The sequence below is a fragment of the Jaculus jaculus genome, chromosome 4 (assembly GCF_020740685.1).
Source record: "Jaculus jaculus isolate mJacJac1 chromosome 4, mJacJac1.mat.Y.cur, whole genome shotgun sequence".
Taxonomy (NCBI): Eukaryota; Metazoa; Chordata; class Mammalia; order Rodentia; family Dipodidae; genus Jaculus; species Jaculus jaculus.
In genome coordinates, this window is record NC_059105.1 from 69062708 (window position 1) to 69089243 (window position 26536).

The 26536-nt window shown below is 44.4% G+C and overlaps 1 protein-coding gene across 3 annotated transcripts in view; it reads right to left on the reverse strand.

The window, feature by feature from the left end:
- Myo3b (myosin IIIB) overlaps positions 1-26536 on the reverse strand; it is a 470798-nt gene that overhangs the window by 438870 nt on the left and 5392 nt on the right. For 2 of the 3 annotated variants that reach the window (XM_045147623.1, XM_045147621.1), the window contains exons 2-4: positions 6231-6559; positions 4247-4430; positions 2996-3130 (exon numbers count right to left, since the gene is read on the reverse strand). In XM_045147623.1, the coding sequence (XP_045003558.1) occupies positions 2996-3130; positions 4247-4396 (285 nt within the window). In that variant the 5' untranslated portion in view covers positions 4397-4430; positions 6231-6559. The remainder of the gene's footprint in view (positions 1-2995; positions 3131-4246; positions 4431-6230; positions 6560-26536) is intronic. The other variant, XM_045147622.1, reaches the window with a different exon arrangement.

Genomic DNA, 26536 nt, shown 5'->3' on the forward strand with positions numbered 1-26536 from the left:
GTTTTGCAGGCAAGTGCCTTAACTGCTAAGCCACCACTTCAGCACAAAATCTAATTCCTTTATTTGACTTAAAAGCTAAGTTTTCTTTTACTTTGATTTTTTTTTTTATTTTCAGCTTTCCTTATAATACTTTGAACCATGTGTTTTTAAAGTTGAACATTTGACTCGCGTTGAAATAGCTTCTACCTGTCAAGGTTTTGTTCTAAAAAAGAAAGAAAGAAATGCAGTCCACACTTTAGCACATATTGGATATTGTTTCTGAGTATTGTGCTTTTCTTAAGGGTTTGGTTACTCATTCTAGTTTATTATGTGAGAGCAAACAGGACTCAGATTTTTAAAATATTCATTTAGAACATATTTACATTGTCCCACACATAATACACAGTGCTTTCTCTCCATGCCTCTCTAATATAGTAGGTGACTGTTATGAAAGAGATTTTTGTTTGCTTTCTGCTAACAAATTAGTAATGAGTCTCAGAAGTGACATTTTTATTTGCTTTTGGTTCCAGGGTTGTGGTGACTTGAGGAGGTTATTAATAACATTTTTCAACCCTTCCAAGTTGTTTTGTGGAATAGCTCTTAACTGGCTTGTTCATGGATTTCAGCAAGGAAGGTGCAAAGACAACATGAGTTCACACACCTTAAAGCTCGCAGTAGAGCAGCATGGCGAGGGCGCGTGGCGAGGAGGAGGAGGGCGCGTGGCGAGGAGGAGGAGGGCGCGTGGCGAGGAGGAGGAGGGCGCGTGGTGAGGAGGAGGAGGGCGCGTGGAGAGGAGGAGGAGGGCGCGTGGAGAGGAGGAGGAGGGCGCGTGGCGAGGAGGAGGAGGCGCGTGGCGAGGAGGAGGAGGGCGCGTGGTGAGGAGGAGGAGGGCGCGTGGTGAGGAGGAGGAGGGCGCGTGGCGAGGAGGAGGAGGGCGCGTGGAGAGGAGGAGGAGAGCGTGTGGTGAGGAGGAGGAGGGCGCGTGGACAGGAGGAGGAGGGCGCGTGATGAGGAGAGTCCGTGGCGAGGAGGAGGAGGGCGCGTGGAGAGGAGGAGGAGGGCGCGTGGAGAGGAGGAGGAGGGCGCGTGGCGAGGAGGAGGAGGGCGCGTGGCGAGGAGGAGGAGGGCGCGTGGTGAGGAGGAGGAGGGCGCGTGGAGAGGAGGAGGAGGGCGCGTGGCGAGGAGGAGGAGGGCGCGTGGCGAGGAGGAGGAGGGCGCGTGGAGAGGAGGAGGAGGGCGCGTGGCGAGGAGGAGGAGGGCGCGTGGAGAGGAGGAGGAGGGCGCGTGGCGAGGAGGAGGAGGGCGCGTGGTGAGGAGGAGGAGGGCGCGTGGAGAGGAGGAGGAGGGCGCGTGGAGAGGAGGAGGAGGGCGTGTGGTGAGGAGAGTCCGGGGCGAGGAGGAGGAGGGCGCGTGGTGAGGGGACGCATGCATCTGGAGTTTGCCAGCAGCGCCTGGAGGCCCTGGCACGCCCTTTTTCTATCTGTCTTTCTCTCTCTCAAATAAATAAAATATTTTTGGTTTTTGTTTGTTTGTTTTGTTTTGTGTTTTTGAGGTAGGGTCTCACTCTAGCCCAGGCTTACCTGGAATTCACTATGTAGTCTGAGGGTGGCCTCAATCTCATGGCAATCCTCCTACCTCTGCCTCCCGAGTGCTGGGATTAAAGGCGTGAGCCACCACCCCCAGCAAATAAAATATTTTTTAATACTGTCAAAGCCACCAGAAACAATCCCCCAAAAGCAGCAATGTAACAAAATAAAATCCTAGTATTCTTGGGGTTGGGTGAAAGTCGGAAGTTAATGAGATTTAAGATGACAATATGAGAACATGCATATGACTTAATCTGCCAACTAAAAGAAAAAGTCTGGTTCTCTAAATCCAAAACCTCTCATATCTTCCTATCATGGGGAAGGCAGCTGATACCTGTCTCCTGGCAGATTCTCTCTCTTGAACTTTCCCCACCCACAGTTGCCATGGTATTCCTGCACTATTGTTGAATGCTCAAGCTTGGCAGAGCCAGGAAGCCAGGGACATAGGCACCAGGTTGGTTTGGGGCTGCCTTCTTAACCTGTCCATATGTGTCCTTGATCACACCCTACACCCAGGCAGAGGGGCATGAGCTGACTTAGCAGGGCAGTCTGGCGCAGGGTTTACCCTGTGAGAACGGGGCAGCTGGCCCGACCATATTGTTATTTCAGTACCATAGGGAGTGTAGGTTGGGGGAAGTGATTCATTTAGACCCAGGTGACACTCATTACCATGAAATAAAGGTGAGAAAATGGGCCCACCATGGCGACCATGGTGTCTCTGAGCAGATGCTGCTGGGAAAGTCTACTGACCCCTTCTTCCCAGGCATCCCTCGCAAAAGTACCAGCCACTACAGGAAACCGCCTCCCCTGGGGCCTGCCCTCTTAGGACCGTATGCAGCCAGTGACTGATGGAGGAAGAGGTATAGCTGAGGACAACTCGGCTTCTCCATTTCTCCGGAAGACTGACTGAGGCCTGGGCTACAACTGTGCTGCCGTTTGATGTCTCCTTCGCCTGACGTGCCATCCTCACTTCCTTCCAAGCCTGACCTCTCCCAAGAACTCCCCAAGAAGCCTTCCGTATGCAACCTTCAGTCAGTCTGCGGGAAGCCCCATCCTAACTAGCCAGGGACTGACATCCACAGGCAGACCCAAATGTGGCAAGCCAAGTACCCTCTAGGCCTAGCACAATTTGGAAATAAGTTGGAACATGAGTTCTGTGAAGTGTTCCCAGTTACATATACAATAGCCTGTTCCAATTGGATTCCTGTATTCATCCTGTAGGAAAGGAAAAGATGAAGTTGCGAAACAGGACTGTTTCCTGCACACGCCTAGCTTCTTGACTGCAGAACATTCCACATCTGGTAAGGGATCTGTAATCACAAAGGGGGATCTGCTCCTTGTGTACCTAAAAACCCTTTTGGGGCAACCAAACATCTGCTTGCCCCCAGCATTCCATTTCAGTCCATGGTTTCCCAACAGGAGCCTCTTACCTCCAGGACCAGCCACAGCTGTCCTCCCACACAGTGATCAGCTTTGTAAAACATCCCATAAAACTTTACGACATTGGGATGATTAGGAAGAAACTGCAAAATGTTGTATTCTGCCTCAATTTCTTCATCCATGTCCTAAACAGAGTAAAAAACAAACAAACAAACAAAAAACCATGGTAGATTAAGACTACAGTATAAGAAAAGGTACAGACATCATGCTCAAGTAATCAATATATAAAGTGCATTTATTATGGTTTTGTGTTCTTAAAAAATGGAGTTCCTACTATATTATAGCCCAGGCTAGCCTCACACTTGCTGTGTAGCCCTGGCTGACTTCCAATTCCACATTCTCTTGCCTCTGCTTCCCAAGTGCTAAGGTTATAGGTATCACCACCCTTGGCTTTGCTAGTTGTTTTTTTTTTTTTTTAACTTATTATTTTATTTGAGAGATGGAGAGAGGCAGATAGAAAGAAAGGGCATGCCAGGGCCTTCAGCCACTGTAAACAAAGTCCAGATGCATGCTCCACCTTGTGCATCTGGCTTACATGGGTCCTGGGGAATTGAACCTGGGTCCTTCAGCTTTGCAGGCAAATGTCTTAACCACTAAGCCATCCCTCCAGCCCTGCTAGGTATTTTTAATGTCATTATTTTTATAACTTCAAAATTATTTAACAATGCACATTTCTGATCCCAACTTGAACTTTCTGATCACTGTGTAAAAAAAAAAAAAAGTGTTTTTAATATTTTTTCCCCTTAATCATGTTACTATACATATCTTTTCAATCAAAAAGTGTCTGAATTTTCAAAGTAGTTAAGGAGCAGTGGGTTGAAAAGACCCAACACAGGGTAGGTCACATACAATTCATACAACTTCCCAGCACAAAGCATTGCCATCTCAGTGCTCTGAAATAAAATGTCAGCCTCAGATGATTAAATATCATGAGTTTGGTTCACTTTATAAGTTACAGAGAGACCAGAGAGTGAAATATAGTACTCTTTCCAAGAGAACAATTTTGAAAAGCTCAAGGGCTAAATCCAAAGAAGCAGTAAAAGCAGACAAGAAACCAAAGTCAAGGAAAGTTTCCACTCCAAGCAAAGTCTGTCCTTTCATAGGAATGACAACTCATGACTCATTCTGAGACGTCACACCAGCTTTCAGAGCACTCTTCCTAAAATCGTGAAACAAAGTGAAAGGCCCCCTGCCTATGAAACACCAGACCACGGTTATAACTTACTACTACCACTGCTTACACTGACAGGGTCCAGAATCTTCACCGCTGCCAGGCTCCCATCTCTCTTGTTGGACACCTTGTAGACCTTGCCATAGGTGCCTTTACCAATGGTCTCTATAATCTCCCAGGTGTCCGTAGGGTCTGGGAGTGAGTCAAGTCCAAGCATCATAGAGTTGTAGTGAAATAATCCATACAGATGTTTCCTGTTGAGGAGAAATTTTGTTGTGTGCAATGGATCACAGGATTAAAGGCAGTGGGGTTTGGGGGAAAAAAATGTTTTGTTTCTTAACTAATTGTGTGACTTTTTTTTTTTTTTTTTGAGGCAAGCCCAATAGCCTGGCCTTTCTTTTTTATGAGAGAGAGAGAGAGAGAGAGAGAGAGAGAGAGAGAGAATTGGCCTGCCAGGGCCTCCAGCCACTGCAATCACACTCCAGACACATGTGCCACCTTGTGCACGTGTGCATCCTTGCATGCTGTGTCACTTTGTGCATCTGGCTTATGTGGGATCTGGAGACTCAAACCTGGGTCCTTAGGTTTTGCAGGCAAGCACTTTAACTGCTAAACCATCTCTCGAGCCCTGCTCTTGTATTTTAACATTTTTTAATTTTTCTTTATTTATTGAGAGAGAGAGAATGGGTGTTCCAGGGCCTCTAGCCACTGCAAATGAACTCCAGATGCATGTGCCACTTGGTGCATCTGGCTTACATGGGTTCTGTGGAATCAAAACTGGGTCCTTAGGCTTCACAGGTTACATGGGTTCTGTGGAATCAAAACTGGGTCCTTAGGCTTCACAGGCAAGCACTTTAACCACTATGTCATCTCTCTAGCCCTGCTCTTATAGATTAAGGGGGAAAAATTACATGCATCCTTAAGAAATGGTAATAGGAAAGGGAGTAGAGAAATAACTCCGACATCCTGCAAGCACAATTGTAGAATATATCCAGGCACTGCAAGAGGAAGGAAGGTGCTGGCCACATCCAAGCAGCTGTCTTGCTAGGTGGTGAGAGATGGCTGCTTCCAGGGAAAGTAGCTGAGAAATGTCCATTTACAGATAAACTGACCAGTGTCCCCTGATGGTCACTAGAAACACAGTCCCACCCACTGTATACAGTCAAAGGTGCCAATCTGTGAACGGCACCCAGTGCTAATCAGCTTGAGTCTCGCCAGTGGGGCCTAACCACATAGCAAAGTTCTCACGTGCAAATCCCACCACAGCCCTGGCCAGAGCTACAGTGCTTAATGACAGCGCTCTGTGTGCTAAGGATACATTGAATTCCCCAGAAATCACATAAAAATGTTGATTGTGAGCCGGGCATATTGGCCCACACCTTTAATCCCAGGACTCAGAAGGCAGAGGTAGGAGGATTGCTGTGAGTTCAAGGCTAGCCTGGGACTAGAGTGAGTTTGATGCCATCCTGGGCTAACATGAGAACCTACCTCAAAACAAACAAACAAAAAAAAAAACCCAGTTGAATGTGGTCACACATATCTGTAACCCTTCTCGTGTGGACTGAGAGGACTCACCCACTTCTGGCCTCTGCATGGACACTCACAGGGACACACACATTACACACTACACCACACACTCTATACACACACACAGTACACCACACACACTCTACACATACATTATACACTATACCATACTGTATCCACACACACACACACATTACACACACAGTACATACTATACCACACTTACTCCACACACACATACACACTACACCATGCATGCTCTACACACACAAAAGCAGAAAGAAAAAAGCAGAGCAAGCAAGCCAGGCTCCAGCATTCATCTCTCTCTGCTTTCTGACTCCAGACAGAATGTAACCAGCCACCTCACCCTCTTGCCACCATGCCACCTCCACCAAGATGAGCTGGACCATCACACTACACGCCAACATAAACACTTCCTTTGGCTGCTTTTGTCATCGCAATGAGAAAAGTAATCAATATAAAAGCTATAACCCCCCCCAAAAAAAACAAACAAACAGGAGCCTTACTTCCCAAAGAGCCTGTAGGCAGCATCTTGAGATCCAGGTAAAGTCCACCCTGGCTGGCACAGTTCCAGCAGGTCATCTGGATGAGGAACTCTGGCTTCTACATGCTGCCCTAAGGTGCTGAGGAGCCGCACCCTCTCCTCTCATCCAGTGTTTCTCACTGCGTGTTCACCACACTGTCCATATCCGCACATCAGCTGTGCTATTAGTTTGTTCTAAATACTTTTAAATGACTTGCTTTTTCACTTGATTGTCTTTTAGACGCGCTTTATAGTGCTATCCTAGGTGAGGAACCAGTATCATTTGCCACATATCCAAGATAACTAATGATCCTAAAAACAAAAGAGAATTATTCAAGTCCAGCCAGATACAGCTGCTCCCGGGCAGTAGCATACGAGTGATCTTTTGGAAAATTGGAGATCACCCAGGGGTGGAGAGGAATTGAAGGCTGGCCCAAGCCTCCCTTGAAGCCATCAGAATTGCTGAAAGAGAATTAATTAACAAAGGAATAACTTTGCCACGATGCGAGTCATGGTTCTTTCCTGCGGGGGGGCTGCATTTCTATTCTCATCAGTGTGACAAAATACATGATACAGGTAACTTAAAGGAGGGGAGACTTATGTTGGCTCGTGGTTCAGGGAGTACATACACTCCATCGTAGCAGAGAAGGCACAGTAGCAAAGCTAGCTCCTGCACATGGGAACAGGAGTACAAGGCAGCTGGTCCCGTCACAGGTGACAGACAGCCATCAGACAGCCTGGGACAGGGAGAGAATGGGTTAGAATGCTCAGCATCCTCCCGCAGTGACCTACTTTCTCCAGCTTGGACCCACCTGCTAAGGGTTCCACAACAACCCAAAACGTCATCACCCAGCTGAGGAGCAAATGGAAGAGCATATTCACACTCAAGCCATAACAAAGCACGAACCTCCTGACATCTGAAGTACTGCTGCAGGCCGGGCTTGCACAAGAGTAAAGGGCTGGCCAGACAGGCTGGGCAGACACCTAGGCAGCATTCCACCAACTGCACGCACTTCCTGATCCTTGCCCTGGCGGCCCCTGTTTCCCGTCAGCAGGGACACCTGCATCTGGGCTCAGCACTGGACACAAAAGCACTCCAGCCAAACTACCAACTCTACCCGACCCTTCCCCCAGCCAGCAGGGAGATTTGGTTAGGGATACATCTCTCTGCCTTGGTCTATTCAACATCTTGGGGTGGCGCAGCTGCCCAGGTCATGTGACCTACTCCATTCACAGAGAGGCAGGTGGGAGTGGGTGCTGAGAACAGAATGCAGTGCAGACAGGGGGTGTCAGACAGCACCCCAACCCTGAGACCTCTCCAGACCTGGCAAGACTTAGCAAATACTGCCCAACCTGTTTTGTTGCACTTTCAATCGCAGACCAAATGAGTTTCTCGTCAGTCAGTTATTAGTTTCAGATAAGCAAGTACAATTCCTTGTGTGTAAGTGATATTGAATCAGAGAATGTGTCAGCAGGAGACAACCAGGAAGGCCCTCAAAACCAGTGATTTTCGTTTGGTGGTGGTAGGGGGTGCTGGAGAAAGGGCTTAGTGATTAAGGTGCATGCTTATGAAGCCTAAGGACCCAGGTTCGATTCTCCAGGTCCCATGTTAACCAGATGCACATCATGACACATGCATCTGGAGTTCGTTTGCAGTGGCTAGAGGCTCTGGCATGCCTATTCTCTCTCTCTCCTTCTGTCCCTCTATATCTAATAAACAAGTAATAAAATGATTTTTTAAAAATCTAGGAGGCAGGCGTGGTGGTGCATGCCTTTAATTCCAGCACTTGGGAGGCAGAGGTAGAAGGATTACGGTGAGTTAGAGGCCACTCTGAAATACAGAGTGAATTCCAGGTCAGCCTGGGCTAGAGTGAGACCCTACCTCAAAAAATAAAAAAATCTAAAAACCCAGTATTTTCTTTTTGATTTTTTTTTCTTATTTATCTGTAAGCCAAGAGAGAGAGAATGGGTGTGCCCAGGCCTCACAACCACTGCAAACGAACACCAGATGCATGTGTCACTTGTGCATCTGGTTTTACTTGAGTACTAGGGAATTGAAAATGGGTCATTAGGCTTTACAGGCAAGTGCCTTAATCACTGGGCAATCTTTCAGGCCCCAAACCAGTGTTTTCTGATGACTTGGGTTTGGTAGGGACTGAAGAGATGCCTCCGTAGCTAAGGCATTTGCCTGAAAAGCCTAATGACCCAATTTCAATTCCCCACTACCCACATAAAACCAAATGCACAGTGACACATGCATCTAGAGTTCATTTGTAGTGGCTGGAGGCCCTGGTGTGCCCATTCTCTCTCTCTCTTCCTCTTTCTCTCTCTCTCCTCTTTCTCTCTCTCCTCTCTTTCTGCTCGCAAATAAACAAATAAAAATATTTTGGGGGCTGGAGGGATGGCTTCACGGTGAAGGCGTTTGCTTGCAAAACCAAAGGACCTCGGTTCGATTCCTCAGGACCCATGTAAGCCAGATAGATGCACAAGGTGGTGCATGTGTCTGGAGTTCATTTGCAGTGTCTGGAGGCCCATTCTCTCTCTGTGTCTACCTCTTTCCCTCTCTGGCTCTCTCAAATAAGTAAATTAATTAAAAAAAAAAAAAAGTGGGCCGGGCATGGTGGTGTACACCTTTAATCCCAGCACTCGGGAGGCAGAGGTAGGAGGATCGCCATGAGTTCAAGGCCACCCTGTGACTATGTGGTGAATTCCAGGTCAGCCTGGGCCAGAATGAGACCCTACCTCAAAAAAAAAAATGTGAATTTTATTATAAAAAATATTTTAAAAAGAAAAGAATTACCTGAATTTTTAAAACAGGATTTAGTAGCATTAATTAATTTATTTTCCATTTTTGTATGTGTGTGGTATGTGTACTTACACTTGTGTGTATGAACACAGGCATGCACATGTGTGGTGGCCAGAGTTTGCCTTTGGGCTTTTGTCTCACTACACTTTATTTTTTTTAAGATTTATTTATTTATTTATCTATTTTTATTTATTTGAGAGAGAGAGAGAGAATGGGCACACTAGGGCCTCCAGCCACTTCAGACGAACTCCAGAGGCACGCGCCCCCTTGTGCATCTGGCTTCCGTGGGTGCTGGGGAGTCAAACCGAGGTCCTTTGGCTTTGCAGGCAAACACCTTAACCGCTAAGCCATCTTTCCAGCCCCTCTCTTTATTTTTTTAAACTAGCATTTATCACTAAGCCTGAGGGGCATTGATTCAGCTAGACTAAGTTGCCAGCAAGCCCTAGGGATCCGCCTGTCCCTGCCTCCCCAGTAGCGGGCTTACAGTACGTGCTACCGTGTCCAGCTTTTAAATGGGTACTGAGCTCCAAAATCAGATCTCCCCACTTGCACAGCAAACATTTTACCAACTAAGCTGTTGCTCTTGAAAGGCAGGATGGAAAATTTTAAAGTAAACTTTGTGAAGAAACAGTTGGTTGCTACAAAACAGCTAGGGGTCAACCTGAACTGTATATGCCAGGAAAAAGTAAACCAAAGATAGGCTGCAGGTGGCCCAAGATATGGGTTGGGTCAACCTGAACTCTATGTCCTGGGAAGAAGAGAGACAAAAATACAGTTTCGAGGGGCTGAAGAGATGACTTAGCGGTTAAGCGCTTGCCTGTGAAGCCTAAGGACCCCGGTTCAAGGCTCGGTTCCCCAGGTCTCACGTTAGCCAGATGCACAAGGGGGCGCACGCGTCTGGAGTTCGTTTGCAGAGGCTGGAAGCCCTGGCGCGCCCATTCTCTCTCTCTCCCTCTATCTGTCTTTCTGTGTCTATCGCTCTCAAATAAATAAATAAAATAAAATTTTTAAAAAAATACAGTTTCGAGAAAAACCAGAATGAGAGAATAGTTTCCCAAAATAGCCTGACCAAGGACTTAAACTCTGGTTATGCAAAAATAAGATATGTTGACATAACTGTACCAGTAAAGTTGTAAGCTTTGCAAATACCCTTGTGAAACCCCCCCTCCCCGCCCTTGCTAAAAACCCTACAAAAAGAAACACCCAATAAGGCTCGGGGTCGATTCCTCTGTCTCCTGCGTGAGATACGTGTCGGCCCCAGAGCTCTGGTCTTCCCGAACAAAGCCTCATGCTTTTGCAGCAAGTTTGGTCTCCCGTGTGTCTTTGGGTGCATGCTATCCCGAGACTTGAGTGAGAGTCTCCCTCTTGGGGTCTTTCATTCTCACCTCTCCTTTTCTATTTTAGGGAGTCATTTGAATAGTGGAGTGTTAGTTTGAAGATCTGGTGGAAGCCAGCAGTGAGTCTATTTGGGCCTAAACTGTTTTAGCTGGGAGATATTTTATTACAGTAATCTACTTCAATTTTGTTGTCTGTTATAGATCTGTTTAAACTGTTTATCTCATCTTGGCTTAATTTTAATACGTTATATGTATCTAGAAATTCATCATTACTTTTAGATTCTCCAATTTAGTGAAGTACAAGTTTTTAAGATATGTCCTAAAGATTTTTCTGAATTTGGGCTGGAGCGATTGCTCAGTGGTTAAGACACTTGCCTACAAAGCCTGAGGACCCAGGTTTGATTCCTTAGTACTCATGTAAAACCAAATGCACTAGGTGGAGCATGCATCTGGAATTCATTTGCAGTGGCTAGAGGCCCTGGTGCACCCATTCTCCCTCTCCCTCTCCCCCCCCCCCCGCCTCTTTCTTTCTTCTCTCACTCAAATAATTAATGACTTTTTGTTAATTCTGAATTTCACTGGTATCTGTTGTAATGTTTCCCTTTCCATCTCTAATCTTATTGATTTAGGTCTTTCCTCCCTGTTTTTCTTGGTTTCTTTGGCTGAGAGTTTGTTGGTCTCATTTAGTTTTATATATTTTTTTTCCAGGTAGGGCCTCACTCTAGACCAGGCTGAACTGAAATTCACTATGTAGTCTTAGGGTTGCCTTGAACTCATAGTAATCCTTCTACCTCAGCGCCCCTAGTGCTGGGATTAAAGGCATAAGCCACCACACCTGGCTTTGTTTAACTTTTCAAAAATCTAATTTTTTGTTTCATTGATTCTTTGTATTTTTTTTAATATTTTTTGTTCATTTTTTATTTATTTGAGAGTGACAGACAGAGAAAGACAGATAGAGGGAGAGAGAGAGAGAATGGGCGAGCCAGGGCTTCCAGCCACTGCAAACAAACTCCAGACGCGTGCGCCCCCTTGTGCATCTGGCTAACGTGGGACCTGGGGAACCGAGCCTCCAACCAGGGTCCTTAGGCTTCACAGGCAAGCGCTTAACGGCTAAGCCATCTCTCCAGCCCGATTCTTTGTATTTTTTGTTTCTATTTCATTAGTTTCTGCCCTGTTCTTCTTTCCTTTTGTTTACTAATTTAGGGTTTTGTTGCTTCTTGGTTTTTTTTTTCAAGGCCCTAAGTTATTTATTTACAATCTCTATGATCTTAGTTTATAGACATTTGGAGCTATGAGCTTTACTCTCAAGACTGCTTTCATTGCATCCTATAGATTTTGATATGTTGTGTTTTCATTTTCAGTTGATTCTAGGGTTTTTTAAAATTTTTTGTTCATTTTTATTTATTTATTTGAGAGTGACAGAGAGAGAGAGAGAAAGAGGGAGAGAGAGAGAGAGAGACAGAGAATGGGTGCGCCAGGGCCTCCAGCCACTGCAAACAAACTCCAGACACATGCGCCCCCTTGTGCATCTGGCTAACATGGGTCCTGGGGAATCAATCCTCAAACTGGGGTCCTTAGGCTTCACAGGCAAGCACTTAATCGCTAAGCCATCTCTCCAGCCCCTAGGGTTTTTCTTTTTCTTTTTTTGAATTTTCTTCTTGTATTCTTCAAAGGATCACTTGTCATTGAATTGTTTAGTCTCTATGAGTTTGTGCATGATCTGTAGTTTCTCTTGCTATTTATTGATTTCTAGTTTTATTACATTGTGGTCAGATAGAATATAAGAAATTATCACAATTTTCCTATATTTGTTAAGATTTACTTTATATCCTATTATTTGAAGGTTAGATGACAAATAAGTAGTAGAGAGAGCTGTACCCATGTTTACACTGAGTTTGAGAAGTTACACAGGTAGAGGGCCTGGAGTTTGTGAAGGAATCCCCGGGCAGATCTGGAGTGTAAAGGACATAAGCCAGTGGATCAGTGGAAAATCACACATGTGATAACAGTGAGAAGTTACCACAAACTATAAAGCAGAGGCAAGTGGAAAAGCTCATCTGGACCAAGAAGAAGTACTATGCTTTCTCCCCAGGCTGGGCTCATGACTAATGTGTATCCTTACAGCCTGAGCAAGGAGAGGCAGGCAGAGAGAGGGACAAGAAAGCCATAGCCTTTATTGCATAGAAAATGTATTCTCTCATCTGATTCAGGTACATAAGTGGAAGACCAATTGGTTTGTAGATTTATTTATTTTATTTTATTTTATTTTATTTTTGGTTTTTTGAGGTAGGGACTCACTCCTGGTCCAGGCTGACCTGGAATTAACTCTGTCATCTCAGGGTGGCCTTGAACTCATGGCAATCCTCCTACCTCTGCCTCCTGAGTGCTGGGATTAAAGGCGTGCGCCACCACGCCCGGCTTAGTTTGTAGATTTGGAGGGTGGACCCCGGAGCCCTTCCAGCTAGGTAGTATGCTAGACTGTGGGCAGCAGGGGGCGCTGTAGCCAGTTGCAGATGAGTCTTGTAGATGAGTTTGATCAGACACAGTTCCATTCTCTTCTTTTGTTGTTTTTTCTTTTTCAGGCTAAGGTCTCACTCTGTCCCAGGCTGACCTGGAATTCACTACATAGTTTCAGGGTGGCCTTGAACTCACAGCGATCTTCCTGCCTCTGCTTCCTGTGTGCTGGGATTAAAGGCGTGCACCACTATACCTGGTATGAACCCCATTCTTGCCAAGTAGGGTTGGCATGTGGGGTGGTATCTCCTGGTTCTCTCTGGGCCTCAATTTCTAACTGAAACTGCCTTAAAAGAAGCTAGCTTTCTCTTATTTTTCCATTGCTACAATCTCTCTCCTCCTCTCCTCCCTACTTAAAGCTAAAGTGCTGCTTCGCTGAGAGCCCATGAAACCCACATTGGTCTCAGAGCCTCTATCTCAGACCCAAACATCTGTCAGAGACCTTGTCTAAAAAAAGTATTCTAAACATTTTTAAGTTTCAAGGTTATTCTCTTCAATTTGCTTATTTATTTTCATTTAATTGAGGGACAGAGGGGGCATGGCAGGGCCTCTTGTTGCTATAAACAAACTCCAGACACTTGTGCCATGTCATGAACCTGGTTTTATGTGGGTTCTGGGGAACGAAACTCAGGCCTTCAAGTTTTGCAAGCAAGCACTTTAACTGCTGAGCCACCTCCCCTCAATTTATTTTTATTTTCAGCTTATTTGGGAAATTTCTTACAATTATGGACCTTGCTTCTTGTACCTGCGGGGAATAGTTTGGACTACAGTTCTGTCCTCTGTGAGTCCTGAAGTTGGTGGCATAGAGCGTGGGCAGATTCAGGGGTGACTGTTCTGTCCACACTGCTTCTTAGGTAGGAGGGTGTTCTCTGTCAGGAATGGTAACACTGGCTTTCTGTGATGCTCCAAATGTAAGGAGGGAAACCTCTATGGTAGAATGCTTGTTAGGCCTGACCATGGAATAGTTAGTAGGGCTCACTGTTTTTTTGTTTTATTTTGTTTTTTTGAGGTAAAAAAGCATACTGTGGGGGGCTGGAGAGATGGCTTAGCGGTTAAGTGCTTGCCTGTGAAGCCTAAGGACCCCGGTTCGAGGCTCGGTTCCCCAGGTCCCACGTTAGCCAGATGCACAAGGGGGCGCACGCGTCTGGAGTTCGTTTGCAGAGGCTGGAAGCCCTGGCGCGCCCATTCTCTCTCTCTCTCTCTCTCTCTCTGTCTTTCTCTCTGTGTCTGTTGCTCTCAAATAAATAAATAAATAAAAATTAAAAAAAAAAAAGCATACTGTGGCCGGGTGCGTTTTAAAAAAGCATACTGTAGCCGGGTGTGATGGCGCATGATTTTAATCCCAGCACTCAGGAGGCAGAAGTAGGAGGATCACCGTGAGTTCGAGGCCCCCTGAGACGACATAGGGAATATCAGATCAGTCTGAACTAGCATGAGACCCTACCTTGAAAAACCAAAAAAAAAAAAAAAAAAAAAGCGTACTCTGTTGATCATTGAAACCAACCCTCTCAGGAAGTCTTTAGACATTCAGTCTTGATGAGATAAAGCACAGCTGGGCTATCACTTTCCAGCCACATGTGAAACTACTCATTCGCCAGCCAGTGTGAAACTTGCTCACCCCTATCTCATCTTTACACTGGCCTACTGGAGTGACTCCTGGGATGATCATGCTGAGCTTGCTGGGGGAGCAGAGTTTCCTGCTCCTTAGGTCTGTGGGGCTCTTCGCCTCCATGTGATTGGGTGATTTCCCCCGTGAGGTGCGCAAATGTGGCCAAGTCACTGCTGTTGTGAGCTGAACTCTTGTGAGTGGAGCTGTCCTCTGGTAGTGTAAGGTTTCCCTCCTCGCTGCTTTCTGTAAACTGTGGTCACATCAATCATGTTAGTGAATGTATTTGTGTCAATGGAAAAAAATGTTATTATATTGGCATAAGCAAAGACTTTCTGAATATAACCCCAGTTGCTCAGGACATAAAACCACTAATCAACCACTGGGGCCTCATGAAATTTAAAAGCTTTTGCATAGCAAAGGACACTGAATAGAGCAACGGGACAACCTACAGAATGGAAGAAAATCTTTGCCAGCTACACATATGACAGACAAGGGCTGAAGAGATGGGAGATGGCTTAGTGGTTAAGGTGCTTGCCTAAGGACCTAAGCTTGATTCTCCAGATCCCATGTAAGCCAGATATACAAGGTGACGCATGTGTCTGGAGTTTGTTTGCAGTGGCTAGAGTCCCTGATGTGCCCATTTTCTTAAAAATTATTAATTAATTTAAAAGATCTGACAGAAGCTTAATATCCAGGATAACTAAAGAACTCAAGAAATTAAACAACATAAAAAAAATGGGCTATTGGGCATGGTGGTGCACGCCTTTAATCCCAGCACTTGGGAGGCAGAGGTAGGAGGATCACCGACAGTTCAAGGCCAGCCTGAGAATACATAGTGAGTTCCAGGTCGGCCTGGACTAGAGAGAGACCCTACCTCGAAGAACCAAACCAAAAAAAAAAAAAAAAGGCTATGGAACTAAATAGAGAGTTCTCAAAAGAAGAAGGACAGATAGCCTATAAACATCTGAAAAAAATGTTCTACATCCTTAGCCATCAAGAGCATGCAAATTAAAACTACTTTGAGATTCCATCTCACTCCTGTCAGAATGACTATCATCAAGAAAACAATCAATAATTAATGCCGGCAAGGATTTGGAAAAAGATGAACCTTTCCACACTGTTGATGGGAATGTAAACTAGTACAGCCAGTGGAAATTCCTGAGACAGCTAAAAATAGATTTACCGGATGACCCAGCTCTAGCACTCCTAGGCATTTATCCTAAGGACTCATCTCACTACCTTAGAGATACTTGCACATCCATGTTTATTGCTGTTCTATTCACAATAGCTAGGAAATGGAGCCAGGCTTCATGTCCCTCAACTGATGAATGAATAATGAAGATGTAGTACATTTATACAATGGAGTTCTATTCAGCAGTAAAGGAAAATGAAATTGTGAAATTTTCAGGGAAAGGGATGGATCTGGAAAGGATTATACTGGCTTATGTCTTTTACACTCCAGATCTGCCCTGTGGATTCCTTCACAAACTCCAGGCCCTCACCTGTGTAACTTCTCAAACTCAGTGTAAACATGGGTACAGCTCTCTGTACTACTTATTTGTCATCTAACTTTCTTGGTCTCTGCTTTGATTTTCTTCCCTCTTCTATTTTTCCTTAAGCTACCACCATTTGCCTTCTTAACTTCCTTCCATGGGAAAGCACAAGGCAGACGGTATGTGTGTTTCTTCTAAATCTCCCTATACATGCACCTAATTTCTACCTTCCAAGTGTCTGGGGCTGTACTCTCGTCTGTCTCTGAGAACCTCGATTTCTCTTAAATGAATCTCATGGACTGTGCTGTGTCCACATGAGGACATGTTTCCTGCTGCCCATGTGCTTCTGCTCCAACCTTCTTCCTACATCCCAATTTCCCTTAAATAAACCCCACAAATTGTGATTTCTCCCTAAATAAACTTAATAATTCACAATTTATCCTTCTTGAGTTCATTGTTATCAACTCTTTGTTAAAAATAGAACAGGACCCAAATTTAGGGTTTATAAACTTGGTGGACCCATTATGAACCCCAAAATCCTGTAACAGTAGGGGAGAAGAAAAAGTCAGGAAGGCTGGGAGAGGGAGAGAGAGAGAGAGAGAGAGAGACAGAGGGAGCTGGCAAGTAGTCCACCCAATGTCCCCTCTCAAGGTTGCTAGTACACAGCCACAGGCCAAAGGACAAGAGGAGAAGGGAGTAAGAGAGAATGAGAAAGGGAGAGAGAAAGAGAACATGAGAAAAAGAGAGAGAGAGAGAGACAGTGCATTGGACAGAGAAAATGCATGCACTGGGCAGCAAGGGCAGGACAGACAAAACGAGCTAGGCTAATGGTGCAGAGCTCTTCTGCTGGCTGGACTGTGATGGTCTGGCTAGTGGGGGGGGGGGGCTTGTGGGGGGTGTGATCTCAAAGAAGAGCCAGGTTGTCTGGGTCCCCCACAGGGCAAGAGAGAGAGCAGGGTCCATTGAGCAGAAACTTCAATTTGGGGCCAGTTGGGAGCGGGGGAAGGAGCTATGAGACTGACAGTCTCCCTCTTACAACCCAAGGTAGCCTCAAACTCATGATCCTCCTACCTCTGACTTCCAAGTGCTGGGATTACAGACTCATGCCAACATGCCTGACATAAAAATACACTGCAAATGTAAAATAAACGGTGAATTCACTCACAAACTTATACAATTTATGAGGTCATCAGAATACTGGCCAGCTAGTTGATGGTACAAGGAGGCACTGTTAGGTATACAGCAGTTGTGATAACTGTAGTCATTGTTATGATCTTAAAAACTCCTTATCCATTAGCAACACACGCTGAACTATGGATAAAATAATATGACATCTGGCATAAGACCAAAGAAAAATTAGAAGCATTTGTGAAACAATTTGACCACAGGGGATCATTATGAAAGCTGAGTTCATGGGAGGTTGGGGTTCCTGACTGTTGATTGCCAGCAGAAGTAGGGAGACAGCTCAGCACTGCCCCTAGCAGCCTGAGGAGTTCCTCCCTCAGGGACCCCCACACAGAAAAAAAATTGCAGCATATTTAGAGTGAAGCAAATTTAGTGAGTTTATCAAGAAAAGATATAGGATAATACACACTTCAGATTTAAGTATAGACAGTTGATTAGAGAAAGAGAGAGGGGGGCTGGAGAGATGGCTTAGCAGTTAAGGCACTTGCCTACAAATCCTAAGGACCCAGGTTCAATTCCCCAGGACCCACGTAAACCAGATGCATAAGGTGGTGCATGTGTCTGGTGTTTGTTTTCAGTGGCTGGAGGCCCTGGCATGCCTATTCTCTCCCCCACCCCACTTTCTCTCTCTCTCAAATAAATAAAACTTAAAGAAAAAGAAAACAAAAAGAGAGGGGTACTTAAGATATGGGTTCAGGCTTCACAAAAGAGTTGAGTTTAGGAGTCTTACAATGGAGAATATATATAGATACAGATATAAATATAGATATAGATGGATATAGATATAGAGATATAACTAGATGATTGATAGATAGATAGATAGATAGAGTCATTGCCCAAAGGATGTAATTTACAACATTTAAAGATTAAACAAAGTTGGGCTGGAGAGATGGCTTAGCGGTTAAGCGCTTGCCTGAGAAGCCTAAGGACCCCGGTTAGAGGCTCGGTTCCCCAGGTCCCACGTTAGCCAGATGCACAAGGGGGCGCAAGTGTCTGGAGTTCGTTTGCAGAGGCTGGAAGCCCTGACACGCCCATTTTCTCTCTCTCCCTCTATCTGTCTTTCTCTCTGTGTCTGTCGCTCTCAAATAAATAAATAAATAATTTTAAAAAAAAGATTAAACAAAGTTGGGGCTGGAGAGATGGCTTAGCAGTTAAGGCGTTTGCCTGCAAAGCCTAAGGACCCATATTAGACTTGCCAGATCCCCCATAAGCCAGACATGCATGCGTAAGGTCACATATGTGCATGAGATGATGCAAGCCTCTGGAGTTCAATTATAGTGGCTGAAGGCCCTGGCATGCCAACTCACTCACTCTCTCTCTCTCTCTCTCTCTTTCTCATTTTTGCTCTTGCTTTATCTCATAAAAAAGAAAAAGTCCAGTCTGTTGGGTTTGCCTCAAAAAAAAAAGATTAAGCAAAGTTTAAAAATTAAGTAAAAACTATATTAACTGTTTCCTTATGACTCTTCCAGAATTTTTGTCAATGCAATTTTAAGGTTATTTATGAAGCTCATTGTTCAGATTTAGGGATGAGAAAGGAGTGCTAATTACAGTGAAACTCAAGACTATAAACATGCTGGCTATGAGCATAGTGTACAGCTTTAACATCCCTGTTTGACATATCCTTAGGAGAAGGAACATTATCTCTATAGACAATCTTGGTTTTATTAGCTGTCTTACAGATTCTCGACTGTCAGCCACTGGAAGTACAAAAGAGATCTCAGGGTAAGGAGCATCTTTCCCTTACCTTGTCCCCTTAATTGTTTCTGTTTACTTACCCTGTTTTAATTTTTTTTTCAAGGTAGATTCTTACTCTAGCCCAGGCTGACCTGGAATTTACTCTGTATTCTTAGGGTGGCCTTGAACTCATGGTGATCATCCTACCTCTGCCTCCCAAGTGCTGGGAGTAAAGGCGTGTGCCACCACATCCAGCTTAATTTTTTTTTTTTATTTTTCAAAAATATATTTTATTTATTTATTAGAGAGAGATAAAAAAAAAAGAGGTATAGAGAGAGTGAGAGAGAGAATTGGTGTGCCAGGACCTCCAGCCACTGCAAATGAACTCAAGATTCATATGCCTCCTTGTGCATCTGGCTTATGTGGGTCCTGGGGAATTGAACAGGGGTTCTTTGGCATTGCAGGCAAGTGCCTTAACCACTACAGCTTAATTTTTTTTTAAATGTGTACATGCCAGTGTAAATGCTGGCATTGGTGCATATGGCAAAGGCCATCCTCCTGAAATACTTTCCACCACCACCCTGAGACAATTCTAAGACTTAAAATCCATATTGGTGAGCACTTCTTACCTTCATCTTTTTGCCCTCACTCTGTGTTAGGGAATTTGAGTAAAAAGAAAGAATGTTGGAACTTCCGGTTAAGATGGCAGCGTAGGTACCACGCCAAAGCAGCCTAGGGGGCAAAAAGACCAAAAAAACTCAGCAAAATACACACTTTTACTGAAAAGTGAGGTGCATAGGAAATTGAAATGGTAGTGGAGAAGTAGGAGAGATCCAGAGCATCCAGAGCCCGCACGGGCCGGCAGAAGCGGCTCCAGCAGGTTCGCAGACTGCGGCAGCAGTGGAGGCGGCGCACCAGAAAGCCACCAGGCTCAGCTTCAGCCGCAGGAAAAGCCAGGTGAGGGGAGCTTCCACTCACACCGGAGCTCTCTGCAAACTCAAGAAACATGAAGGGAGAGTGGCAGTGAGCAATGGAGGAGCAGGTCACAGGGTAGAAGAACACGTGGAACAGCGAGAGAACTAGAGCAGCATCTGCAGCCTCCCCTACCCCACCGCCAGTGCCCAGCTCCAGCGAACAGAGCAGCGGTTCAGGGACCCAGCCATGCCAACTTGAACTGACAGCAGGACCCAGGCAGGAGCAGAGGTACCTGGGATTACACCAGGGAAGGGTCTCACCTGGTCACAAGCTGACTTGCAATGCTCAACAGATCAGAAATCATAACCTCCTTGTTGTCAGGATTAAGGGTGTGGGTGGGGTACCACACACCCTAAGGAACAGTTAGAGGATCTGGTTGTCATAATACCTACTTTTGAATAAATACTCTGAGCTGTTTTTCACTGAAAGTGTATATTCGTTAGTTAAATTTTAGAATCTGCCTGTATTTTGTTCCACTCAGCCTACTTGAATACTCTCATAGCAGGCAAACTCAACACCTAGGAACACCTTTGTAGATACTCTGAGAGTCTTGAGAGACACAGCTAATGCCTTAATTAAATACCCTGAAGTTATATAACATCAGATTGACTGATACATCTAATAATACCCAGCTAACTAGAAAATCCAATCATTAAATAATCCAGGATGCAAAAGTATATACATTATAACACAAGAAACACCAAAAATCAAGACAATATGAATCCGCCAAAAAGTAGTAATGCATCAGAAATGACCTCCACTGAGAATGAGTTAGAGGAAATGCCTAAGAAAGATTTCAAAAGAATGATTATCAATATGTTCAAAGAAATCAAAGGAATGAAAGAGGAAATCAAAGGGATCAAAGAAAACACAGGACAACAACTTAATGAAATAAAGAGATCAATACTAGACATAAATAAGGAAATAGAAATAATAAAGAAAAACCATTCAGAATTACTAGCAATGAAGAACACAGTTAATGAAATAAAAAAACTCTGTAGAAAATCTCACCAGTAGAATGGATGAAGGAGAGGACAGAATATCTAAGCTAGAAGACCAGGTGGCAGATCTAATAAAGTGCAACAAAGAGAAAGACAAACTAATAGAAAACTATGAGTGGGAATTTCAAGATATTCGGGACACTATGAAAAAAATCAAACATCGTCAACAAAATCATAGAAGAAAACTTCCCCCAAATTGGGAAAGAGGTGCCAATGCAGATACAGGAAGCCTTTAGAACACCAGCCAGACAAAACCTGGAAAGAACCTCTCCTCGCCATATTATAATCAAACTACCAAACACACAAACCAAAGAAAAAATATTGAAAGCAGTCAGAGAGAAAAATCCAGTTACCTACAAAGGCAAGCCCATCAGGATTACAGCAGGTTACTCAACACAAACTTTAAAAGCCAGAAGGGTGTGGAGTGATGTATTCCAATTCCTGAAAGATAACAACTGTCAACCAAGGTTACTTTATCCTGCAAAACTATCCATTCAAAAAGATGGAAAAATAAGGACATTCCATGACAATAGCAAGCTAAAGGAATATTTGAAGACAAAACCATCTCTACAGAAAATACTTGAAAGAATCCTCCATGCTGAAGAAAAAGAAAAGCACACAACCTACAGAATGGGAAAAAAATCTTTGCCAGCTATATATCTGATAGAGGATTAATATCTAGGATATACAAAGAACTCAAAAAGTTAAATAATAAGAAATCAAACAAGCCAATTAAAAAATGGGCTATGGAACTAAATAGAGAGTTCTCAAAAGACGAAATATGGATGGCGTATAAACATCTAAAAAAATGTTCTATATCCCTAGTCATCAGGGAAATGCAGATTAAAACTACATTGAGATTCCATCTCACTCCTGTCAGATTGGCTACCATCATGAAAACAAATGATCATAAATGCTGGCAGGGATGTGGAAAAAGAGGAACTCTTCTACACTGTTGGTGAGAATGCAATCTGGTGTTCTTTCTTTCCAACATATGCTACTTAAATTCATGAAAAGTTGGACTCTGAAAAAAAAACAGATGGAACCCCCTTTATCTCAGATCCAAGTTCAAGCCATGTGTCCCCCAGACTCAAGAGCTTAAACCCTTGTTTGATATCCTCAAAGGAGACCCAGACCCTGCCTCCAGCCTCTCATTAACAGCCCCTGCCCTAGAGGCTCTAAAACTCGTGGAGGCTGCAATTCTGAGCCAAACGGTCACTTTTATCTCTTATGAGAAGCCTCTTCTCCTGGTCATTCGTGCCACTGACTTTACACCCACTGGGGTATTCTGGCAGGAGGGGCCCCTTTTCTGGGTCCATTATGTGCTCCACCACCCAGAGTCCTTACCCCTTACACCTCATGGGTGGTAGAGTTAATAAAAATTGCATGTGACCAAAGCAGAAAAATATTTGGTAAAGACCCTGATAAAATCATTCTACCCTACTCCACTTCCCAAATACAATGGTTAATACAAAATGATGATGAAGGGCAGTATCTTGGACCTCTTTTCAGGGATCCCTTGATAACCACTACCCTGCTAACAAACTTCTCCACTTTCTGAGATTCAGCCATTTGTTTTTCCTACGTTAACCTCTCCCCGACCTCTTCCCCATGTCCCCCTAGTTTTCACTGATGGCTCCTCTAATGGAGTAGCAGCCTTCACTATAGACAATCAAACCACTTCCCTACAATCCACATTCCACTCTGCTCAACTGGTGGAACTTTTTTGCTGTTTTACAGGTTTTTCAACAACTTCCAAATACCTCCTTTAATCTGTATACTGATAGTGCTTATATTGCTCAATCCATCCCCCTGTTAACTGTGCCATACATAAAACCCACTACAAATGCTACCCCTCTGTTTTTCTCCATCCAACAATGCATACATTCTAGGCAACATCCTTTTTATATATGCCATATTTGTGCTCATTCTGGACTCCCTGGGCCTCTAGCCACAGGCAATGCCATGACTGACGAAGCCACCCAGTTTGCCTTCCTTGTTGAGCTCGATCCTGTGGCCCAGGCCAAAGCAGCTCACTCTGTACATCATCTTAATGCTCAAACCTTGTGTCTTCTTTTTAAAATCAGTAGGGAACAAGCTCGTCAGATTGTCAAACAATACACAAACTGTCACTCTCCTACCCATCCCCCACTTAGGTGTAAATCCTAGAGGTTTAATTCCCAATAATCTGGCAAATGGATATAACACATGTTCCCTCATTTGGTAATCTTAAGTACCTCCATGTTACTGTGGATACCTTTAGTGGATTTGTTTTTGCCAGCCTCCATGCTGGAGAAGCTTCAAAAAATGTCATTGCTCATGTACTCAATTGCCTTGATGTCATGGGAAAGCCCCAAATTATTAAAACTGATAATGGTCCTGGATATACTGGAAAAAAATTCCAAAATTTCTGTCATCAACTACAAATTAAACATATTACAGGCATACCATACAACCCCCAGGGTCAAGGAATTGTTGAGCAAGCCCATCAAACTATTAAACATACCCTCCAAAAACTAAAAAATGGGGGATTTATATCCCATAAAAGGCTCTCCAAGAAATATCCTTCATCATGCCTTGTTTGTCCTAAACTTTTTAACACTTGATACTCAGGGAAATTCAGCTGCTGATTGCTTTTGGCACACAAATACAAAAAATACCTTCGCCAAAGCTATGTGGAAAGATCCTTTAACCTTAAAATGGAATGGCCCAGACCCAGTACTCATTTGGGGCCAAGGATCAATATGCTTGTTTGACACCAAAAAAAAAAAAAAAAAAAAAAAAATGCAGTGAGATGGCTGCCAGAGAGACTTGTAAAACAAGCTGATGATCCCCCAATGACATCTCACATATCCAGGAAAGAAACACTTCCCTGAGAGACTGTCCTTTTTTCCTAACAGGACAAAGCTGGAAGGACCTCTATTTATCTTAATCCTCTTACTCACAATTGGACCCGTTATTATAAATAAAATCATGTCTTTTGTACGTCAACAGATTGAAGGCATTAAGATGCAGCCTTTACAGGTCCATTATCACAGACTGGAACTGGCGGATTGAGGCCTTGCCACTGAAGACCTACTACCTGAAGCTGTCACTCTCCCTTGCTCTTACATTCTGTACTCATTTACTATACTACATATATTCTGTACTTATTTACTATACTACTGTCCTCTATACCTCTGCTATTGCTGCAGTATACCTGTCTTGGCCAAAAAGCTACCCCTCCTTTAGGAGCTGCATAGGATTCAGACCTATGCATATCGGCTCACAATAAAGTGAGTATGATATGGGCACCAACATGGGTGTGAGGCAAAGCACCACAAGGGAAGATCCCTTTCTGACTGCTTCTGAATTCCCTGAGAGAAAAACCTGACTTACATGGAGGTTGGTACCATAACTGTTATCAATAAGGCTGAGCCTCGCTCTCTGGCCACATAGGCCCTGCCTCCCCTCCCCAAAAGGTACCAAGGGCCAAAGATTGTGGTTAAAAGACATCCCATGGGAGGAGTCAGGTCCCTGCTCCCCCAGTTGGTTAATGCCCACCGCTGCAAAGCAGGCCTCACCCTCTTTTTGTATAAAAGAAGGGAGGAGATGTTGGGAGCTATGAACCAAACCTCGGCCATGTTAACAGAAATCACCATATAGCAAGTTAAGTTTCTACTTCCTCACCTAATATTCAACTACCAGGAACAAAGGGATCGTATGTTTGGCTGATTACTCCCCCATGCTGCCAGTAGCTGATGAAGAAACAAAGGCATTGCGGTTTAGCCAGTAACTCTGTGATCTTTGGCCTGATTACATCCCCTTCCCCCTACAACCTTATATAAACCTACATGTAAGAATAAAATCTCGAGGCCTTGACAAACACCTAGCATGGTCTCCTTCTTGTGTCTGTTTGCCTTCTCCCATTGAGGTTAACTTCCCTCGGGTCCTTGTTCAACTCCCCGATGTCCGGGTCAGGAAGGGCTAATCAAAATCTAAGAGGATGCAAATAAATCATTTGGAATCCTCTGATTTCAGATAATGGATCACTCAGGAGCCATAGATAGTTGGTAGAAAATTTTCAGTGCCAGGGATGGGATACCTCCAGTGAGTTGTTGGCCAGGGAAGTCCCAGATGCCCCCAAAACATTATAGGCCATTGCTGAGGCCCAGGAATAGATGGTAAGACCCTATTGTTGAAGACTCCACATACTTGGGCTGCAAGGCCACTGAGAAATCCTGCTGGAGCTGAGCTTTATAACCTCCTCCATGTAGACCAGCTGACAGAAAGCTGGAAGAAGCCATTCTACATGTAGTTCAATAGGAGAAAAAGATACCATCAGTGAAGATACTCAACAGTGAAGATACTTCAAGCCTTATAATTGGCCAGCCAGGCCAAATGAGCCAATGGGTGCAATAGTGGCATGTCTGTCATGGTGGAAACCAACTGCCCTCCAATTGGACCTGGAGGCCCGCTCCATGGGAGGGAATACATCCCTGATACTGAAAACCTAAAACAGGGGTAGTCATGAGCCCTAGAGGTATAACATCGACTGATGTCTGGAAAAATGTATATACTAGGCTTATCAAACTGCCCAGTTAGCACTTCTCTTAATATTCATACCCTTATATTAACATTACTCTTACTTTGGGTAGAGAATCTTCTCTTTTCAGATGGCAGTGACATTGGAATGACTCAGAAGGTATCAAAGTGCTGGAAAGAAGTGACTGGAGTACTGAGTAACATCTCAATCAGACCTTCCAAGGCTCAGGGTCTAATGTGGAAGAGGTGGCAGAGAGAATGTAAGAGCCAAAAGAAGGGTAGGACTCCTTACAACATGCTCCCTCCAGACATAAAATGGCCTGGATATCCATGACCTCACAGTGCCTGACACTATCTACACAAGACCATAAGAGGATGAAAAGATCATGACATCAAAATAAAAGAGAGACTGATGGAGATGGGGAGGGGATATGATGGAGAATGGAGTTTCAAAGGGCAAAGTGGGGAGGGGAGGGAGGGTATTACCATGGGATATTTTTGTTTTGTAATCATGGAAAATGTTAATAAAAATTGAGGAAAAAAAAAAAAAGGAAAGAATGTTGGGGACTAGGGAGCTGGCTCAGTGGGTAAGAGTGATTGTGAGGAAAGCATGAGGACCCAAGCCCATCCCTGGCATCCACATGAAAACTCTGTCTGGTTCCATAGCCTGTAATCCCAGCACTGAGTGAGACAAGACAGGAGAATCACTGGAATGCTCAGAGACCAGCCAAGTCTCACTGAAAATGGCACAAGCTCCAGGTTCAATGACATACCCTGTTTCAAGGAAATAAGGCAAAATAGTGACAGACATGCATACACCACATGCACACACATCATACTACATACACACACACCCAAACACACACAACCCAAAAAATACAAAGAGAAGAAAATGTAGCACCTACAGTCATATTATCAAAAAGTCACCTTCGAGGGCTGGAGAGATGGCGTAGCGGTTAACTGCTTGCCTGTGAAGCCTAAGGACCCTGGTTCGAGGCTTGGTTCCCCAGGTCCCACGTTAGCCAGATGCACAAGGGGGTGCACGCATCTGGCGTTCGTTTGCAGAGGCTGGAAGCCCTGGCGTGCCCATTCTCTCTCTCTCCCTCTACCTGTCTTTCTCTCTGTGTCTGTCGCTCTCAAATAAATAAATTAATTAATTTAAAAAAAAAAG